Source organism: Macaca fascicularis, chromosome 16 (genome assembly GCF_037993035.2).
Source record: "Macaca fascicularis isolate 582-1 chromosome 16, T2T-MFA8v1.1".
Taxonomy (NCBI): domain Eukaryota; kingdom Metazoa; phylum Chordata; class Mammalia; order Primates; family Cercopithecidae; genus Macaca; species Macaca fascicularis.
The window spans coordinates 56,040,195-56,060,000 of NC_088390.1; the positions used below are offsets into that span (position 1 = coordinate 56,040,195).

General features: G+C 51.6%; 1 protein-coding gene across 6 annotated transcripts in view; it reads right to left on the reverse strand.

Annotated features, from left to right (window-relative positions):
• Positions 1-19,806, reverse strand: part of ABCC3 (ATP binding cassette subfamily C member 3) — a 56,832-nt gene that overhangs the window by 19,969 nt on the left and 17,057 nt on the right. For 4 of the 6 annotated variants that reach the window (XR_012425660.1, XR_012425661.1, XM_045374993.3 and 1 more), the window contains exons 2-17: positions 15,894-16,070; positions 15,074-15,199; positions 14,718-14,855; positions 13,697-13,822; positions 13,404-13,465; positions 12,532-12,663; positions 10,776-10,967; positions 8,038-8,215; positions 7,784-7,945; positions 6,647-6,739; positions 4,131-4,334; positions 3,879-4,025; positions 3,371-3,458; positions 2,966-3,032; positions 2,619-2,745; positions 2,357-2,533 (exon numbers count right to left, since the gene is read on the reverse strand). Coding sequence is in view for 4 of the 6 variants with exons in the window: in XM_045374993.3 (XP_045230928.2) it covers positions 2,357-2,533; positions 2,619-2,745; positions 2,966-3,032; positions 3,371-3,458; positions 3,879-4,025; positions 4,131-4,334; positions 6,647-6,739; positions 7,784-7,945; positions 8,038-8,215; positions 10,776-10,967; positions 12,532-12,663; positions 13,404-13,465; positions 13,697-13,822; positions 14,718-14,855; positions 15,074-15,199; positions 15,894-16,070 (2,196 nt within the window). In the remaining 2 variants the exon portion in view is untranslated. Of the gene's footprint in view, positions 1-2,356; positions 2,534-2,618; positions 2,746-2,965; positions 3,033-3,370; positions 3,459-3,878; positions 4,026-4,130; positions 4,335-6,646; positions 6,740-7,017; positions 7,050-7,783; positions 7,946-8,037; positions 8,216-10,775; positions 10,968-12,531; positions 12,664-13,403; positions 13,466-13,696; positions 13,823-14,717; positions 14,856-15,073; positions 15,200-15,893; positions 16,071-19,806 lie in introns of those variants that run through there. The other 2 variants (XM_074019327.1, XM_074019328.1) reach the window with 2 other exon arrangements.

A 19,806-nucleotide genomic window follows, 5' to 3' on the forward strand; every position in this document is an offset into this window, starting at 1 on the left:
CTGTAGTTGCACGCACCTGTAATCCCAGCTATTCGGGGGGCTAAGGAAGGAGAATTGTTTGAACCCGGGAGGCGGAGGTTGCAGTGAGTCAAGATCATGCTCTGCACTCCAGTCTACAGTCTGGGCAACAGAGTGAGGCCTTGTCTCAAAAAAAAAAAAAAAAAAGAAAGAAAGAAAGAAAGGAAGGAAGAGAGACCTGAGCTAGCATGCTTGGTCCCCTTGCCATGGGATGCTCTGTGTGGCCTTGGGACTCTGCAGACGCCCCGCTAACAAGAGGCCCTCTCCAGAGGCAGCCCCTGGACCGTGGACTCCTCAGTCTCCATAACTGCACAAAATACATTTCTTTTCTTTATAAATTACCTAGTTTCAGGCATTCTCTTATAAGCAATAGAAAATGGACTAAGATACTAAATAGTCAAATTCCTAGGAAGAGAAAATAGAATGGTGGTTACTGGGGCTAGAGGCAGTGGGGAATGAGGAGTTGCCTAGTAGATGCAGTTTTAGTTTTGCAAGATGAAAGGGTTCTGGAGATTGGTTGCACAGCAATGTAAATATACTTAACACTGTTGAACTGCACGCTGAAAAATGATTACTTTTTTTTTTTTTTTTTTTCCTGAGACAGAGTCTCGCTCTGTCACCCCGGCTTGAATGCAGTGATACAATCAATCTCAGTTCACTGCAACCTCTGCCTCCTGGGCTTATGCAATTCTCCTGCCTCAGCCTCCTGAGTAGCTGGGACTACAGGCACGTGCCATCACACTTGGCTAATTTTTTTGTATTTCTAGTAGAGATAGGGTTTTATCATGTTAGCCAGGCTGGCCTTGAACTCCTGACCTCAAATGATACACCCGCCTCAGCCTCCCAGAGTACTGGGAGCCACCATGCCTGGCAAGATGATATATTTTATGTTATGTGTGTTTTACCACAGTTAAAAATAATTAAAAAGCAAAGTCCCAAACTTTCCGCAATGTTCCACGTTTTTTAGAGTAAAGGCCAAAATCTTAACTAAGGTAATCAGGGTTCTGCCTCTCCTTATCTTTTCCTCCATTTCCCAACCCCCAGTCATGCCAGAGAACTCCAAGATCCCACACAGGGTTCCGTGGCCCCAGACAGAGCTTCCTGGCTCCTGACGAGGCTCACTCGGTCTCTTTGTTGAGTTCTCTGATTCTCAGTGAGGATTTCCTAAGCTACCTCAATAATTTAACCCTGCGGGCATTCCTGTATTCCTTCCCTGCTTTATTTTTCCCACTGAGCATTTATCTGACATATTATATATTGTACTTACTTATCTTTCTTATTATCTCTTCCTGCCACAAGAATGTGAGTGATATGAAGGTAGAGATTTTAGCCTGGTATTTTAGTATTCACTACTGTATACTATTCCCCAGAATAGAGTGGGTGCTTTATAAGTATATGGTGAATGAATGAATAGATAAATGATAAGCAACTCATCCTCAGTTGTTAAAATTGAGCTCAAAAGTGATGCTCAAGGCTGGGCGTGGTGTTCATACCTGTAATTCCAGTACTTTGAGAGGCTGAGGCAGGGGAATCACTTGAAGCCAGGAGTTCAAGACCAGACCGGCCATCATGGCAAAACCCCGTCTCTACTAAAAATACAATAATTAGCCAAGTGTGGGGGTGCACACCTGTAATCCCAGCTACTCGGGTGGCTGAGACATGAGAATTGCTTGAACCCGGGAGGTGGAGGTTGCAGTGAGCCATGATCGCACCACTGCACTCCAGCCTGGGTGACAGAGCAAGGCTCTGTCTAGAAAAAATAAAGTGATGCTCAGCCAGGGCAGCAGCTTATGCCTGTAATCCCAGTACTCTGGCAGGCCAAGGTGGAAGGATCTCCTGAGCCCAGGAGTTCAAGGCCAGCCTGGGCGACATGGAAAGATGCTGTCTCTAAAAAAAAAAAATTAAAATTTAGCTGGGTATGGTGGCATGTGCCTGTGGTCCCAGCTACTCGGGAGGCTGAGGCTAAAGGATCGCTGGAGCCCAGGAGTTCCAAGCTGCAGCGTGCCATGATCTCACCACAGCACTCCATCCTGGGTAACAGAGTGAGGCCTTATCTCAGAAAGGAAAAAAAAAAGTGATGCTCTTCCTTATGTAGGGTCCCTGCTGTGCCCTCTCTGTACCCTGCACAGGCCTTCAGCCTGGCTCCTAGAATATTCAGTAGCCCCTACTTGTTCACTAAACAGATTTGCTAATAGATCTGTTTCCTCAGTGCCTGGCACAGAGTTGAGTATAACGTTACACCAGTGTGTGAATGAAGGGATGAATATATGGACCTGGGCTAGGTTGAGGCAGGCAGCTCTGTGGACTAGCCCCTTAGGGATAGAAGAAGACTCCGTACCTTCTCTCCAATCTCTGTCTGGTCCCCACCAGGCAGCATCTCCAGGTCAGCTAGCAAGGCACAGGCCTCCAGAGCCTGCTGGTAGCGCTTGGGGTTCAGGGCTTGGCCGAAAAGCACGTTTTCCTGAAGAGTGCAGTTCTGGATCCATGCCTGCTGGGGCACGTAGGCCACAGAGCCCTGGCCACAGGAGAAATTTACCTCGGGGCTTGCCCAAGGCCTGGCTGAGCCCCACACCCTGCCCAGGAGCCCCTGCCTCTCTCACCTTCATGTGCACTTTGCCTTCTAGCTTCTCCATCTCTCCCAGCAGGGCAGACACCAGGGAGGACTTCCCACAGCCCACAGGCCCCACCACGGCCACCAGTGCCCCTTTCGGGACCTGGATGTCTAGGCTGGGGGCAAGGACCCCAGGAGTCCAGTTAGAGGCAGGGATCAGGATTTTGGTCTCCAACCCTCCACCTGGAGAACCAAGCCCTCCTCCCTTCCAGACACCACCCTCGCAAGCTGAAGCTCTTCCTGCATTCTTGGTCAAAGGCTTTGCAGGGTGCTGCTATTGATCTGAACTTCCGGCCCACTGTGGGTAGCTGGGAAGGTAGTGGGAGAAGCTGGTACCTGTGCAGGGTGGGGGGCAGGTCCTGGGCCCAGGTGAAGGTGCCACTGTGTATGGTGATGGCATAGCCTGAGAGGACCAAGGTGGGCAGGGTCAGGCAGGGAGCCCAAGGGATGGGGTAGCCGGCAGGGAGGCTGGGGGGCAGGGGAAAGGAGGACAGGGGATGAGCCTGGGCCATGGGGAAGGGATCCTTGGGAGAAGGGAGGAAGAAAGGGATGTGGGGAGCCCTGTGGGGAAGGGCAGAGGAGAGCAGAGAACCCAGAAAAGGGAGAAGGAGGTCACAGAGTCAAAGCAGATGTGAAGAGAGGAAGAAGAAAAGGGGTCAGGAGAGAACAATGGAAAAGCTTGAAACAGGTTTTTCTGGGGTTAGGACTGAGGCAGGCAGCCCAGGCAGGGGCTCTCTAGACCTGGGGAGATGGTCTTTCTTTCCACACACTGGGGGTCCAGTTCATCTTGAGTCAGGAATTGCTGGATCCGTTTCAGAGACACACTGGCCTGCAGGAGGATGTGAGTCAGCCCTAGAGATTGTACTTTCGCAACCCCCAACCCCTACCCGCACCCTGTCCCCAGCGTCCTGGGCTAGGCAGGACCCCCTGAGGGCCCAGACGCTAGCACTGGCGTCCCTCCCACGACTGAGTCTTCCACGGCTCCCACTGCCCAAAGAGAAAGTCCAGGCTGGTAACAGGAGGCTATCTACAGAACTCAGGTTTCTAGAGACCTGACCTGACCACCTGTGACTCCAATTGACCCCTGACCTTAATGACCTCGTTCAACCTTGAATAGCTCTTCATAATGCTAGCGACCTTCCCTGAATCCAGTAACTCCCCCTGATTATCCCTTGCCCTAAATGACCCTTCCCTGACCCCAACAACCTGTTCCAACTCCAGAAGAGCCCCCAGCCCTCCCCAGGGTTACCTGAGTCAGGTTGCTGATTAACTGGGGCAGCATGTTGAGGGGAAGTCTTAAGATATCAAACAAGGACACAGACACGAAGGCCTTCTCGGCGTCCAGCACATTGTTTGGGTCCACATACACGTACACCCAGAGGGTGATTAGGGTCACCTGAGCAGCACGGGGGTGGTGTCAGGGTGGAGTCCACTGAGCCCTGGCCATGCCTGGGCACCTAGAACCCTGGAGGCAGGGGCCCAGCCCAGTGCCGAGCCTCACCAGGAAGGGGGTACACATCCAGGTGAAGGTGGATATGGCGTGGAGGTAGGCCGCCGTGCGCAGCAGCTGGAGCTCACCCTGCCTGATGCCCTCCACCTGCTTCAGGAAGCTGGGTTCCCAGGCGTACAGCTTCAGCACCTTGATGCCATTCAGGATCTCACTCATCAGCTTGATGCGCGAGTCCTTCAATTTCATTTGCTTTACCTGTGCGGGCAGAAAGAGTGGCAGTGGCACACCTGCTCCCTCTCCTGACCTCCTGCCCACAGGGTCCTACCTTCCGTCCAATCTTATCCATTGCAGCCATTCCACGCTGCCCACTATGCCTTCTCACACCTCCTTGCTGGGCCTGTGCTGTGCCTTGGCCTGGAATGCATGGCCACTGCCTCCCCGTGTCCTCTGCCTGACGAGATCCAGCTCCACCCTCAGTGCCACTGCACTGGCCTCCCCAGGCAGCATCCTCTGTCCCCTGCCCTGGGTTTCTTCTCCTACTTCTTCTTTTTCTTCTTCTTCTTATTGCTATTACTGTTTATTTTAGAGATGGCGTCTCACTGTGTTGCCCAGGCTGGACTGCAGCGGTACTATCATAGCTCACTGCAGCCTCAAACTTCTGGGCTCCTTTGATCCTCCTCTCTCAGCTTCCTGAGTAGCTGGAACTACAGGCATGAACCACCATGCCCAGCTAATTTTTAAATTTTTTTGTAGAGACAAGGTCTTACTATGTTGCCCATGCTGGTTTCAAACTTCTGGCCTCATGTGATCCTCCCACCTTGGCCTCCCCAAGTGCTGGGATTACAGGTGTGAGCCACCACACCTGGTCCCCTTCCCTAGGTTTCTAAAGCACATTGCACTTTCCTTTTGTTCCATAACCATTCCTTTACATATGTTTCTCTAATCAGACTGTGAACTTCCTGAGGGGATGGGCTGTTTATTTCTCTTTGTTCTCCGAGACCTTAGCCCAAGGTGTGGCACACCAGATTAATGTATTCATTCAACCCCCATTTATGGAGTGCCTACTATGTGCCAGGCCATGGGCTACATGTGGAATTTGTCACAGTGAATTCAGACAAGGCCCCTGCCATCATACAGCTGATGGTCTGATGGGGGAGGCATACAATAAGCAATGGTCTGAGTAAATGCTTAATTATTAATCATTATGTGTGTTCTGATGGGAAATCACAGGATCCTGTAAGAAAGTACTGAGGTGGTGGCAGGGAAACTACCTTAGACTGAGACTGGGCAGTCAGGGTGGGCCTCTGGAGGAAGTTACTTATTTTTTTTTTTGAGATGGAGGTTCGCTCTCGTTGCCCAGGCTGGAGTGCAATGGCACGATCTAGGCTCACTGCAACCTCCGCCTCCCGGGTTCAAGGGATTCTCCTGCCTCAGACTCCAGAGTAGCTGGGATTACAGGCATGTGCCACCACACCCGGCTAATTTTGTATTTTTAGTAGAAACAGGATTTCTCCATGTTGGTCTGGCTGGTCTCAATCTCCCAACCTCAGGTGATCCACCTGTCTCGGCCCCCCAAAGCTCTGGGATTACAGGCATGAGTCACTGTGCCCAGCCGAGGAAGTGACTTTAATGACGAAAGGTAAGGGAAGGAAAGGAGTTAGGCAGGCAAGGAGGGGGATGACAAGCATTCCAGGCAGAGGGAACAGTATACGTGGTGGCCCCTAGAGGTACCCTGAGCTTGGTGCTGTGGAGAAAAGAAAGAAGGCCAGACTGGCTGGAACGTGGCCATTCCCCAGGGGGTGAGGACTTGCAAGGTAAGTAGAAGCCTGCTGGGTATTCTTAGGGAGTCTGTCATTTTTCCTATGGGCAGTGGGAAGCTACTAGACTTCAATAGGCCAGGTAGGATGGCTCATACCTGTAATCCCAGCACTTTGGGAGGTTAAGATTAACGGATCACCTGAGGTCAGGAGTTTCAGACCAGCCTGGCCAACATGGTGAAACCCCATCTCTACTAAAAAAAAAAAAAAAAAAAAAAAAAAATGAGCCGGGTGGCATGTGCCTGTAGTCCCAGCTACTAGGGAGGCTGAGGCGGGAGGATCACTTGAACCCGGGAGGCAGAGGTTGCAGTGAGCCGAGATCATGCCACTGCATTCCAGCCTGGGTGACCAAGAGAGACTCTGTCTCAAAAAAAAGACAAAATATACTTTAATAAATGTTTGCAAATAGTGGACTGAGTGACTGGCTATTCATGATTAGCACAGTGCAGTGGGAAAACTCATCATTAGACCAGGATACTCAGGTTCAAGTCCCAGCCCTGCCTGATTCTGGACTGCCATTATTTCTCTAAGCGTTGGTTCTTCTGCTACAAAATGAGAATGTCAGTAAAACCCTCTGAGGGTTGTGAGGGAAGAGCAAGCTATGGTTTCTGCAAGTGGCTAGTAGCCATCCATACTCAGGAAGCAAGGTAGCTGGGAGGCCCCAAGGTTAGTGGACACCTTCCCCCAGGGAAGGTGCCCCAGGCCAGCCAGGTGCCCCAGGCAGGAGGATGCACCCCGGACAGCACCTACCTGGAAGGCACGCATCTTCACAGCCACAGCTCCGTTAAGTGGAATCAGTAAGACCATGAGAGCAACTCCAGCCAGGACAGAGGGACCTAGGTTCTGAGGAGACACCGGTGGATAGATGAGACACATAGGGACAGATTACCAAAGTCTACAGAGAGAACCCAACAGACAAACAGAGGCCTGTTGACTTGAAATGTGTAGATGGGCAGGAAGCAAAAGATGGCGGTTGGCCAAACAGAAATTCAGAATGACCACAACATTTGTAGAAGCAGCCAGCCATTAGAGAACGACGACAGGGATAGACAGTAGACATAGAAGGGTGTCCAGACACACAGAAGGCAAATATAGACGATGACAGCCAGAGTCACACCCACCTCCCTCCAAGTCTTTCTTTCCTCCCTGGCTTCTGCGGGAAGGATAGTAACAGATGTTGGGAAGATTCCGTTGCAGACATCAGCATCCTCGAAGTCCTATTCTTCCATCCCCACCAATGCCTAGGGAAGCTCTTGTGTCAATTCTTTTTTTTTGGGACAGAGTCTTGCTCTGTCACCCAGGCTAGAGTGCAGTGGCATGATCTCAGCTCACTGCAACCTCTGCCTCCCGGGTTCAAGCGATTCTCCTGCCTCAGCCTCCTGAGTAGCTGTGACTACAGGCACCCACCACCGCATCTGGCTAATTTTTGTATTTTTAGTAGAGACGGGGTCTCACCATCCTGGCCAGGCTGCTCTTAAACTCCTGACCTTGTGATCCACCTGTCTTGGCCTCCCAAAATGCTGGGATTACAGGCATGAGCCACCGTGCCTGGCCAGCTCTTGTGTCAATTCTATATCCCCTCTGCTAACCCAGAGTAACCCTCTTTCTTTCTTTTTTTGTTTTTTGTTTGTTTGTTTGTTTGTTTTCTTTCTTTTTAGATGCAAGGTCTTGCTATGTTGCCCAGGCTGGAGTGCGGTGGCTATTCGCAGGCACAATCGTGGCGCACTGCAGCCAGAACTCTTGGGCTCAAGTGATCCTCCTGCCTCAGCCGTCTGAGTAGCTGGGCCTACGAGTATGTGCCATGCGCCCAGTTCCAGAATAATCTTCTCTTGCCACTTCGGCAGCAAGGTCAGAGGAAGTGGGCAGAGGTCAGGGTTGGAGAGTTACCTGCCAGAGGAAGTAGATCGCCAGGATGATCTGCAGGGGTGCTGACCACAGCAGGTTGAGGAAGGGGGCAAGGTCCATGAAGCGCTGGGCATCCACTGACATGAGGTTGACAATTTCCCCCACGGTGGACGCACGTTTGACCGAATTGGTGATAACCAGAGCCTGCAGGTAGACAGTAGATGGGTGGACTTGGCTGCGAGCCTCTTGCAAGCTGCCCAGGGCCAGCCTCTCCCCTGGGTCTTGCTCCAGCTGACCTTCCTATAGATGACACCTATGATCCCAGTACGAAACTTCAGCCCAGTCACGAAGATGCACTGGTAATACTGTTGTAATATCAGCGACTGCATCATGGAACACAGGAACATCAGCCCAGCCACCAGGAAGCCCCACCAGGAGGGGGCCGTGGGGTTGGAGATAAACCTGATCAGGACGCTGTGGGGAGGAGAGAGGGGTGAGGTGAGCAGTGCTCCCCCCATGGCTGCTCCCTCCTCTGCTGCCCTTTGCTCTTACCCACAGTCTCCACTGCACCCCCGGCCTCTGAAACCTCCACCCCCTCCAACCCCTTGGGCCAGGGAGGGCCAACCCAGTACTGCCTCAAGACCATGACGTCCTAGCTCCACTCTGCCTTCGCCTCCTTCTCTATCCACCACGGACTCTGCTGCACACCCTATCTATCACGCTCTCACCACCAGCCTCACCTGCCTGCCTTCTTACCTCCTGACATATGGCGGGAAGAAATGCCACGTTTCCATTGATTGGACTTCCCTGCTCCTTCTCCTAGGCTGCTGGGGGCTCTAGATTCTGCCATATGACCACAAATACTCTCACCGCACAAATCCACCTTTCCAACCTCAGTGGCCCCCAGCACTGCCTAGGGACCTTCTCTGGGTCCCTAATCTGCCCCCGATCTTGGGGCCTTCTTCACCTCTCTTCTCTTCCCTTCAGGCCTGTCCCAGCCTCCCACCCCTCTCAGCAACTACCTGCCTTCTTGCTTAGCCACCCATTGAGGACTCCCTGCCACTCACAAACTCCTTGCCACCCATGAACTGCCCTCCAGTGGCTTGTCCTCCTTTTTCTGGTGCTCAGGCTGTCGGAGGATGTCCCTGCCCTCGAGCCCTGGCCTTCCTCTGCCTCCTTAGGTGTTTGCTGTGCTGTTGCCCCCTCTGCCACTGAGCTTCATCCTGGCCACCTCTGCTGGAAGCTCTACACCTTCACCTATTGACATGACCAAGTCTCTTCATCGTTGGGACACTCTCCTGTCGACCCCATGGAGCCCTCCAGCCATAATCATAGCCAGGCCTCCCCTTCTGTGATAGCTTGAGTTGTGTCTTCCAAAAAGATATGTTCAGCTCCCAACCCTTGGTATCTGTGAAGGTGGCCTCATTTGGTGAGGAGGTCATATTGGAGTAGAGTGGGCCCCAGTGGCCCCAGACCAGTGCCCAGTGACTGGTGTCTCTCTTTCTCTCTCTCTCTTTCTTTTTTTTTTTTTTTTTTGAAACAGGGTCTCTCTCTGTCACCTAGACTTGAGTGCAGTGGCGCCATCACAGCTCATGGCAGCCTCAGCCTCTCAGGCTCAAGCAGTCTTCCCACCTCAGCCTCTTGAGTAGCTAGGACTGACTCTAGGCGTTTGCCACCAGGCCTGGCTAATATTTTAACTTTTTGTTTTTTGTAAAGACAGGGTCTTGCTATGTTGCTCAGGCTGGTCTCAAACTCTTAGACTCAAGAGTCTGACTTCCAGCTAGCTGGCCCAACGTGACCAGACTCCATCCACCACCTTGCCCCACGCCCAGCTTCCTCCTCTCACTGAGCCCATCATCTCAGCAGAAGATCCATCATCCTCCAGTTACCCCGGCCAGCACCCAGGTTGCCTGGCACTCCTCTGTCTCTCTGGCACACACGCCCATCTCCCGAATAGCTCCTGAATGCTTGTCTCATTCCTGGCCTGGACTCCATCTGACCGGGTTGGCCCGCTTCCATCCAGCCACCCTGCCCTACATCCCCCACACTCCTGGCAGGAGATCCTTGAAGCCAGATGCCCCTCCCTGGCTCAGATCTTTCAAGGATATCCTTAGCTCTCCCTCTCTCTGTTTTCCTGCCCCTCCCTCTCGTTGCCATTTCCTCTGCCACTCAGAAACACCTGAGTCATGCTGTTTCAGGGCTTTGTGACTAAGCTGAGGCTGAACTTTCTCCTATTTCTTCACCTACTTGTCTCTCCAAATTTTTTTGATCTCCTGAGCCAGTGGGCGCTCCCTGCTCCATCCCAGGCTGGCTTCTTTGCCCCTCTGGGGGTTTTCCAGACACCTGAGAACACTTCCGCCCCCCACTGAATTCTAATTGATTTAGACGCTGGTTTCTCCCATAAGACCTCAGGACCCTGTCTTACTGACCTCAGATCCCTAGCATCAAGCACCATTCTGGTACCCTGGAGGTTCAATAAGTGTTTGCCGAACAAATTAATGCATGCACGGAGGGGCAAGGAGGTGGGGACTCAGCTCCCTGCAGCTCTCCTTCCCACCTTCTCATTTGAGAGCTCATTCTAGTCCAAGCCACTCCCGAGACAGATGTTAAAGCCTAATGGTGAGGACAGAGCACTGCAGTCGGAGCTCAGAGTCCTAGACTCAGACCCGATTCCTTCTTTGCTGTGTGCCCTTGGCCAAGTCAGTTCACCTCTCTGAGTTCCTGCTTTCTCATCTGTGACATGGGAACGGGGCAATTCCTCATAGGATTGTTGGGAAGGTTTAAAGACCCAATGCTTGTTAACGTACGCACCAGGGTGCCTGGCACATAGGATATGCACAGAAATTCTAAGTTGAATGTGAGTGAGGAAACAAGTCAGGCAATGCCTCTTGCCAAGGGTCATATGGAAAGTGGAGCTAGCCTCCCTGGTTCCTGGTCTGGGGTTCTTTTCACTGTACGTTGTTCCTTCCTCTGGGCCAGCCAGCCAGCCCTGCTGCCCAGGGTAGGGCTGTGGTGAGCCGGAGGGTGGACAGACCTGAGCAGCTGCGGATTAATGAAGGACAGCAGGTCCTGGATCAGCTTGAAGCAGGCGCTGATGAGGAAACTGGAGCCGAAGGTGGCCAGCAGGGCCCGCAGGAAAGAGGGCTTCCGGGGCCTGGGCTGGGCACCCAGCAGCACCTCGTCCTCGCTGGAGGCGTTTTTCCCAGGTGCTGCTGCAGCCTTGTATCTGGTCCGGGGAGGAAGAAGCAGTGGGTTAGGAATGGGGACAGGGGCTCCAGGAAGCCAAGGGCTAGGCTGGGTTGGCTAGGAGTGAGGAGGAGGAGGGAGCTGTTTTCTTGGCTCTCAGAGCTGGGAGGGGGATAGACAGCATAAGAATTGCACAAGTGACTCTGTCCTCAGCTGCCAGAGAGCATCTGAAGGGGTGGCCAGACTGCTACCACAAGGGCTCTAAAACCCAGCTATCCTCCTGCGTCTGGCCCTCTCCCTGCCTCCCCAGTGCTGGCTCCAGGGAGAATGCCAAGAGGGAAGGGGAGATAAGATCGAGGATGGCTGGTGGCACAGCCACCGGGCAGCTGAACAGGAAGTGGGTGGAGTGGCATGGAGGGACTGAGAGGGGGTGCAGCAGGCAGACTGGGGGCCCATAGGTCTTCCTGGAGGCTCCAAGCTATGAAAACCAGGATACTGCTAACCACGCCCAGGCCCAGTTTCCTCCAACAGCTGGTGACAACCAGAAGCTCCAGGCTGAGCAAACATTGAACTCCTAGGCCTGGATTGTGGATGGGAGGAGGGAGGGTTCAATCCTGGGGTCAGAATTGGGTGGGGAAGGATGATGCTGAGCCCCAGCTCTCTTGACGAGGCAGTTGGCCAGAGACAGGTTTGTGGTCCTTGATAGGAGGCTGCCAGTGGGAAGACCCCTCAGGGGAAGATCATTTCATTCAGCCCCTGCCTCCAGACAGGAGGAGGCAGAATTCGGCAGGGGTATGCTGGCTCCTGACCCTGGAATCAGCCCTTTCAGTCAGTCAAGGTAGTGCAGTGATACGAGGAGGACCTCTGGGGCCAACCAGCTCCATGTGGATTCCACCTCTGTCACCATCAACCTGGGGACCCTGGGAGGTCCTCTGTTACATTTCTGTGCTTCAGTGTCTCCATCTGTTTCTGTTGTTGTTGAGATAAGGTCTCACTCTATTGCCCAGACTGGAGTACAGTGGCACAATCTCAGCTCACTGCAGCCTTGACCTCTCGGGCTCAAATGATCCTCCCACCTCAGCCTCTCAAGTCGCTGGGATTACAGGTGCATGCCACCATGCCCGGCTCATTTTGTTTACTTTTTGTAGAGACCAGGTCTCACTATATTGCCCAGGCTTATCTTGAACTCCTGGACTCAAGCAATCCTCCTGCCTTGGCATCCCAAAGTGTTGGGATTACAGGTGTGGGCCATCACGCCCAGTCCCATTGTCCCCATATGTAACACAGGGACACTAGAACCTACCCTTTAGGGCTGTTGAAAAATTAAGTGAGTTCATTTATATGCTTAGGATGGGACCTGGGATGGAGTAGGTGCTCCAAACTGCCAGCCATTCTCCTGCCCCCACCAGAGCTGGGAGAACTAGCCCCTTCCAGGCCTAAGCTTCCCATAGAATGGTCCTGAGGCTGTCAAGAAATCACCTGGTCCTGCTCTGCTCCCCACCCCAGGAATGCCACCCTCCCAGGTCTACCAGCGTCATCTGCAGGAGACCTGGGGTAAGCGAAGGGGCTGGGTGGTGGGGCTGCGGGCAGGGGGAGGGCCTCACCTTGCCGTCTGCTTTTCCTGCTTCCTCCATGCCTCCAGCAGCTGCTGCACCACCATCTGGGATCTGTCCTCCTCCTTCAGGGACCAGAGGTCCTTCTCCTCCAGGGGATGCCGGTAGCCATAGATGGCCATCCTGCGGAGAGGTGAAGCCCGTAGGCAGCCCCGCAGAGGGTCAGGGTTTAGCAGCCTGGAGCCAAGGGCCAGTGTCTCCAGGGCCCCAGGGTCTCCAGAAGGGAGGGTCTCCCTCGGGCACTGTGACCATGAAAGGTGTCTCCTTCATTTCCTCAGCGAACAGGCTGGAGGTCACTGGCTGTCCCTCCTAAGTTCCTACCACTACCCCCTTCTCCTCCTCCTCCCCAGGTGCCCCATCTCTTCTCCACCGCAGGCCCTGGTGATGGAATCCACTCTGGCTGGGGCCCTGGGTGAGGACAAGGCCTGGGAGATTCGGCCCCAGCCTCGGGTGCTTCCTCAGTGCTGTGGGGTTAATGAGCAGTCACCCAGGTCACAGACACAATTATCCTGCTCAAGCCGCTCTGAGGGGCAGCCAAGGAGATGGCAGGCTGCAAGTTTATCACAAACAGAAGAGCTCAGAACTAATGATAGTCTTCTTCTAGCCTCCTGGGCCTGTCCCCGCAGCCTGCCAGATGCAGAGCTGGCCTGTAGCCTGGGGGTGGCGCTGGGCCAGGCCAGGCCTCTGCATTCGGCCGCCCTCCCAGACCACTTCCCCACCCTCATCTGACCCGTGCCCACTGCAGTGGGGGGTGGGGTAGGTGGCCAGCCAGGTCCCTAAACTGCTGGCTTGCTCACCTTCCTCCATCTCACCTGCCATCCCTCCCCTCCCTCTGGCCCGGGCTGGTGCAAGAGCCAACTCACTTTGTGAACCACCAGAAAAACAGGCGGGAGAGAAAGCCAGCGCTGGTCTCGGGGTAGGGGTTCTAGAAGGCGAGAGAATAGGATGGGGGAATCAGGAGTGCCCACCACCCTCTCAAAGCAGAGTAGGGAAATGGAGGGGACCCTTGTTCCTTCCTGCTCCAAGCCCCAGTTTACAGATTGTGGAGATGACCTCTCTCCCACTTTGAAAGGAGCTAGAGGGGTTTGGAGCTGCTGGTCAGAGCTGGGCTGAAGACTGAGCTGTGGAGCCCTCGCACCCTCCATGGCAGACTCACAGGGTCGACATTCTTTGCGGAGAAAAATGGAGGTTTCTCCCTGAAGCAGGCCAAGATGAGGGCACACAGTACCAGGGCAAAGTGGATGTAGAAAGTGGTGAAGCGGAAGGGGTCTGAGATCTCGCCCTGGGTGGGAGAGTGGAGCGGCGTCAGAAGCATTGGAAAAGCCTGGGCCTGAAGCTCCTGCCCTGCAGAGTCCCTTGGGGCATCAGGCTCCTCTGGGGCAGAAGGCAGTACCTGGGGGCCTCCAGGTCCCCACTCAGAGGACTCTGAGAGATGGGGAAGGATCACAAGGGGGCTCTGGTTCAGCGAGGACCAGGTGTGTCACCTGTGCCAGGTGTGGTGCCAGCACCTTACCTACATGACCTTGTCTAACTGGGACACCAGCCTACAGGCAGGACAGCCCATGATGCCCTTTCTGCAATTAAGGAAATGAGGCTCCAAAGGTTTCAGCGACCTGCCCGAGTCCACACGGGGAGCAATTGGGTTGTTCAGGGCCTATGTTCTTAGCTACTCTCCTTGCCTGCTTCCCGCTGAGATGGAGAAATGGGAGGCACTAGGTTGGCCTGCAGTGTTCCATCCCACCAGCCCAACATCACAGCCACTGAAGATCAAGAGGAAGGCCAGGAACTGAAGGAGGCGGGAAGAAAGGAAGGGAACGTGCTAATGGGACCTCTAGGCAAACCAGAACTCTTCACACGTGTCTGCACACATGTGTTCATTACAGGGACACTGACTGACACCCACGTCAGACATTGCACTTGCTGGGTGGGTGCTGTGGAACAGCCCCCTACCCTCACATGACGGTCCAACAGTGGTGGCATCTTTGCTCATTCCTGTGTTACACTGGTGCCCCTCCTCAGCCTGCTTCCAGGTAGAAATGCGGCAAGTGGAGAACAACACAATTGTGTTTGTACTTGAAGCCTCCGGGAGGGACCTGGGATCCAGCAGTGACTTTGAACGCTGAGGGCACCCTCCTATCAGGGCTAAACCTGGCAGGTTCCCCTCTCCCCGACCTTACCTCTGCCTTGGCTGAAAGGATCTTGGAGCGGAAGGGGATGATGTCGCAGACCACACACAGGAACCAGAAGATAATGAGGACCCCCGAAGACTGTACGCCCTGCAGCCGCTCATACTGTATCAGCAGGGTGGCCAGCAGCTGTGCAGGGAGGGCAGGGAGGCCCGGGCAGAACACACACATCTGGACCTGCCTCCATTTCTCCCCATCCCACATGACCAGAAGTTTCTGGGACCACCCCCTTCTTCTTCCCACTCCCAACGTGTCCAGCCCTCTCTTCAGAGCCCACAGTTTCCTTATCACAGTCCACAACCCACTGGAGACCTCCCCCATCCACTTTCCCAGGGCCCCACACTGACCATGGTGATCCCCACCACCAGGGGGGTGATGAAGAAAACAGGGGCAGGGGCCCGGCCATGGACCAGGCCATGAAAGGAGTAAAAAAGGTCCGCCCAGGAGACGCACCACAGCAGGACGCCCAGGACCTGTGAAGAGAGCACAGATTGGAATCCTCATCCCCAGAGGCAAGGACAGTCCTCACTGGGAAGGGGTCTTTGTACTTGAAGCCGCCAGAATCTACTAGACCTGCCTGGGACTGGCACTGAGGTCCGGGAATGGAGCTGGCCAGAAGCTTGTTTGGGGTGGGGAGAGCGTTGCTGAACTTGCTTAAACTTTCCCAAGTGAGGAATATGTCAGCTGGCTGTATATATTCTCAGTTGTCACATTCCCATGGCCCCAAGCAGGTCAGGTGAGACTGGGTAACCTAGTCCAGCCGAGGAGGTGGGAGAGGGCCTCGTTAAAAGCAGAACCCCGGCTGGGCACGGTGGCTCACATCTGCAATCCCAGCACTTTGGGAGGCAGATCACCTGAGGTCAGGAGTTGGAGACCAGCCTGGCCAACACGGCAAAACCCCATCTCTACTAAAAATACAAAAATTAGCTGGGCATGTGGTGGCACATGCCTGTAATCCCAGCTACTCAGGAGACTAAGGCAGGAGAATCGCTTGAACCCAGGAGGCAGAGGTTGCAGTGAGCCAAGATCATGCCACTGCACTGCAGCCTGGGTGACGGAGTGAGACTGTCTCTAAATTAATTAATTAATTAATTAAATTTAATTAAAAAATAAAAACAGAATCCCCAGGGCCCAGCCCCATCGGTAGGAGATCCCTGGGCCACTGACCGTCTTGAGCCTGGACAGGTGGGAGAGGATGATGTAGCCATGACCATGGTACCGCAGGTAGAGCAGGTAGCAGGGCAGGGCGACCCACAGGTAGATGCAGGGCACCCAGGCCAGCAGGGAGTTCTGGAAGCAGGGAGTGAGGTCCGGGTTGTCTGTGTGCACAGACAGGTTGGAGTCCTGGGGACAGAGAGAACAGTTTAGTGCTGTGGCAGCCTCACAGAGAATTGGGCTCTTTTGAGGAAGATGGCTTAGCTAGAGAGATGTTCCATCAGAGACACGGGTGGAGTGGAAGACAGGCGAGGAGGTAAGAGACCAAATACACAAATGAGAAGTTGTCGTCCTTGAGAGTTCTCCAAGGATGCCATGACTGCTCCCATTTCCTTATATTCTCTCTCTCTCTCTCTCTCTCTCTCTCTAATTGAGGCATAATTTAAGAGCAACAAAAACTTGTGCCCATTTAAAGTGTACAATCAGTGAGTTTTGACAGTTGTATACACCTGCAAAACTGCTCCCATGTTACCTCATGGTCCTTTGCAGTTCATCCCTCCCAGGATGATTTGCAGTTCATCCCTCCCAGGCTGATTTTCTTTCTATTAGTCTGGATTCCCACTCTTTTTTTTTTTTTTTTTTTTTGAGACTGAGTTTCACTCTGTTGCCCAGAGGCTGGAGTGCAATGGTATCATCTTGGCTCACTGCAACTTCCACCTCCTGGGTTCAAGCGATTCTCCTGCCTCAGCCTCCCTAGTAGCTGGGACTACAGGCGCGCACCACCACGCCCAGCTACTTTTTGTATTTTTAGTAGAGACGGGGTTTCACCATGTTGGCCGGCATGGTCTCGATCTCTTGATCTCGTGATCTGCCGGCCTCGGCCTCCCAAAGTGCTGGGATTATAGGGGTGAGCCACCGTGCCCAGCCCTCACTCTTTTTTTAAAACGAATTTTTAATTTTATCAAAGTGATATATGCACATAGTTTAAAAGATCACTTTCTCCTAAGGCTTTTTCTGGGTCAGGGATAGGGAGCTTCCCTGAGCCTTAGCTGCCTCTCTTCTGAAATGGAGGTGACCATCCACTGACCCACCTGGACCTCACCGGGTGGATTTGAGATTCATAGGAACCAAGGGATATGGAGAGTCTTTGCAAATTACACAGACTAGAGTGATCAACTTTTCCAGTATGGATGGGACGTCTCTGGTTTTAGCACTGAAAGTCCAGCATCTTGGGAAACTGCCTGGTCTTGGGCAAACCAGGATGGTGGGTTACCTTGCTGGCTCTGACAAGACTGCCTGTTACTTTTTACTATAACTACACCTATGAACTTTTTTGGAAAGGGATGGGGGAATACATTCATTAATAAACACATGTTTTATTGAGATTGTTTCCTCCAAGGCCACCAAGGTACTAATCTGTTTCTTACGTTCTTTGCAAAGCATTAGATGTTTTTTTAGAGATGCACAGAAAATATCAGCAACAAGAAAAACCACCCACAATCTCATCCACCTAGAGACATCTGTTACCCGAGGATATAGCTATCTATTTTCTAATTGCCAATTTAAATAATTATCATTTTTATTTTTATCAAAGTTATGCATGCACATAAATCATTGAATTTTCTTTTTTCTGTTTCTTTGTTGATTTGGTTTAGTTTTGTCTTTCAAGCTGGAGGTGTTAAATTAGATTAAATTTGGCTTAAAGCTGCCTCCATACATAGTGAACTGACACCCAGCTTAATATGTAAACAAACCTGACATGAGAATTTCTTGTAACAAGTAGCTGAGTCTCAGCCAATCACTGCAACTGAGCTTTCAGCCAATCGCAGACTACAGACTGCTTAGACCTGTCCAGATAAGGCAAATTTCAAGTTGTGAATAGGCTATTTCTATATGTTACTTTTTTTCTGTCTGTAAGTACTATTTGACCACATAGTCAGGTGGAGTTCTTCGAGCCTTTACTGGTTTAGGTGTTTTTTTTTGTTTTTTGTTTTTTTTTTTTTTTGGAGATGGAGTTTCACTCTTGTTGCCCAAGATGGAATGCAATGGTGTAATCTTGGCCCACTGCAACCTCCGCCTCCCGGGTTCAAGCCATTCTCCTGCCTTAGCCTCCTGAGTAGCTGGGATTACAGGTGTGTGCCACCATGCCCAGCTAATATTTTCTATTTTTAGTAGAAATGGGGTTTCACCATGTTAGCCAGGCTGGTCTTGGACTCCTGACCTCAGGTGATCTGCCTGCCTCAGCCTCCCAAAGTGCTGGGATTACGAGTGTGAGCCACAATGCCCAGCTGAGTCTTTACTAGTTTAGGATGCTGCTCAATTCATGATTTGCTTATTTTTTCAAATAAACTCTGCTAAATTTGTCTAAAGCTTTTCTTTTTTCTTTTTCTTTTTTTTGAGACGGAGTCTCGCTCTTGGCCCCCAGGCTGGAGTGCAATGATGAGATCTTGGCTCACTGCAACCACCACCTCCTGGCTTCAAGCAATTCTCCTGCCTCAGCCTCCTGAGTAGCTGGGACTACAGGTGCCCGCCACCATGCCTGGCTAATTTTTGTATTCTTAGTAGAGACGGGGTTTCACCATGTTGGCCAGGCTGGTCTTGAACTCCTGACCTCAGGTGATTCACCCACCTTGGCCTCCCAAAGTGCTGGAATTACAGGCGTGAGCCACCACACCTGGCCTAAAGCTTTCCTTTTAACAGATTGGTGTCAGAAGTGGGATCTGAAGTAGAAATCCAGTGACCGTCAGGAGCATTGAGTGACCAAGTAAGGGTACCTGACAGGGCTCATTGTGCCAGTTTTTCTCTTGTAGCAATTGGAGGTCATGGGTGAGTTCTATCTCAGATTCCAAGCTTCAGGAATTTGTGTTTTGAGTTCTCCAAGTTTATTTGAACAATTCTTAGACAGGACTGGGTCCAGGAGCAAATCAGATCTGATAATTAACTGAGATGGATCTAGTTAAAAGCCTCAGGCAGGTGCCTTTTGAAAGTGAGCTCCTCCAAATCTAAGGAGTCTGGGACTCCAGGAGTCTGAGACGCCACTTTCTGGGACAGTGGCTAACTTTATGAGCAATAATTATGAGGAACATGTGTATTTTTGGAAAAATGGGTTAACTTTGCTGAGGACAACTTAAGAGTTACAGTGGCCACAGAGGGAAAATTTTGACCTAGATAAAACTGTTCACTTGCAAGGTGCATTAGAAAAGAAAGGTTCAAAAATGCCACAAAAGCAATGGGATGCATTCTTTAATTGGTACACAGAGGCATCTAAAAGATTAAATGAATAAAAAATTGCCTCTTTATAAGGTTCCTTACAGAAATCAAATGAAAAAAAATCTTAAAAGTCCCTTTACAAATCTTATTCAAAAGCTTTAGCCATCTGGGCAAGAAATCTTGTTCCATTGGCCAGAAGAACAATTTGGATCCAGATATTCTTTAATACATTCAGGAGTTTTATATTATTGTACCCGGAACATGGCTAAGATATTTAAATGAAAGCTATAAGATCCGTTGCTGTTTACATTTATATATGTCTGTATGTATGATATAGGTATCATAGTTTCTATCTCCTTTTAATGCTTCAAAATGAAATTATAAAAGAGCTCTATTTTGTTGACTTTAAGAAAAATAAGTGCTTACACAAATGAAGTATTCTTTCAGAAAATTAAGAACTACCTCAAATACTTTTGCAGCTCACCTGACTTGGGTAATCTTTGGCAAATAAGAATATTGTTGGTTTGATTAAAACAGACATGTTTTCATAGTTTTTGGGATTAAATGTCGTACAGATGCATGATTTCCTATCCAGGTTTACTGGTAAAACAAGCTTATGTTGTCTTTTTATTATAAAATTTGTCAGCAAGAAAAACAAAATGATGACTAGTTGTTTATTATCTCATCTTTACAGGCAATCCAAGCATAAGTGTTG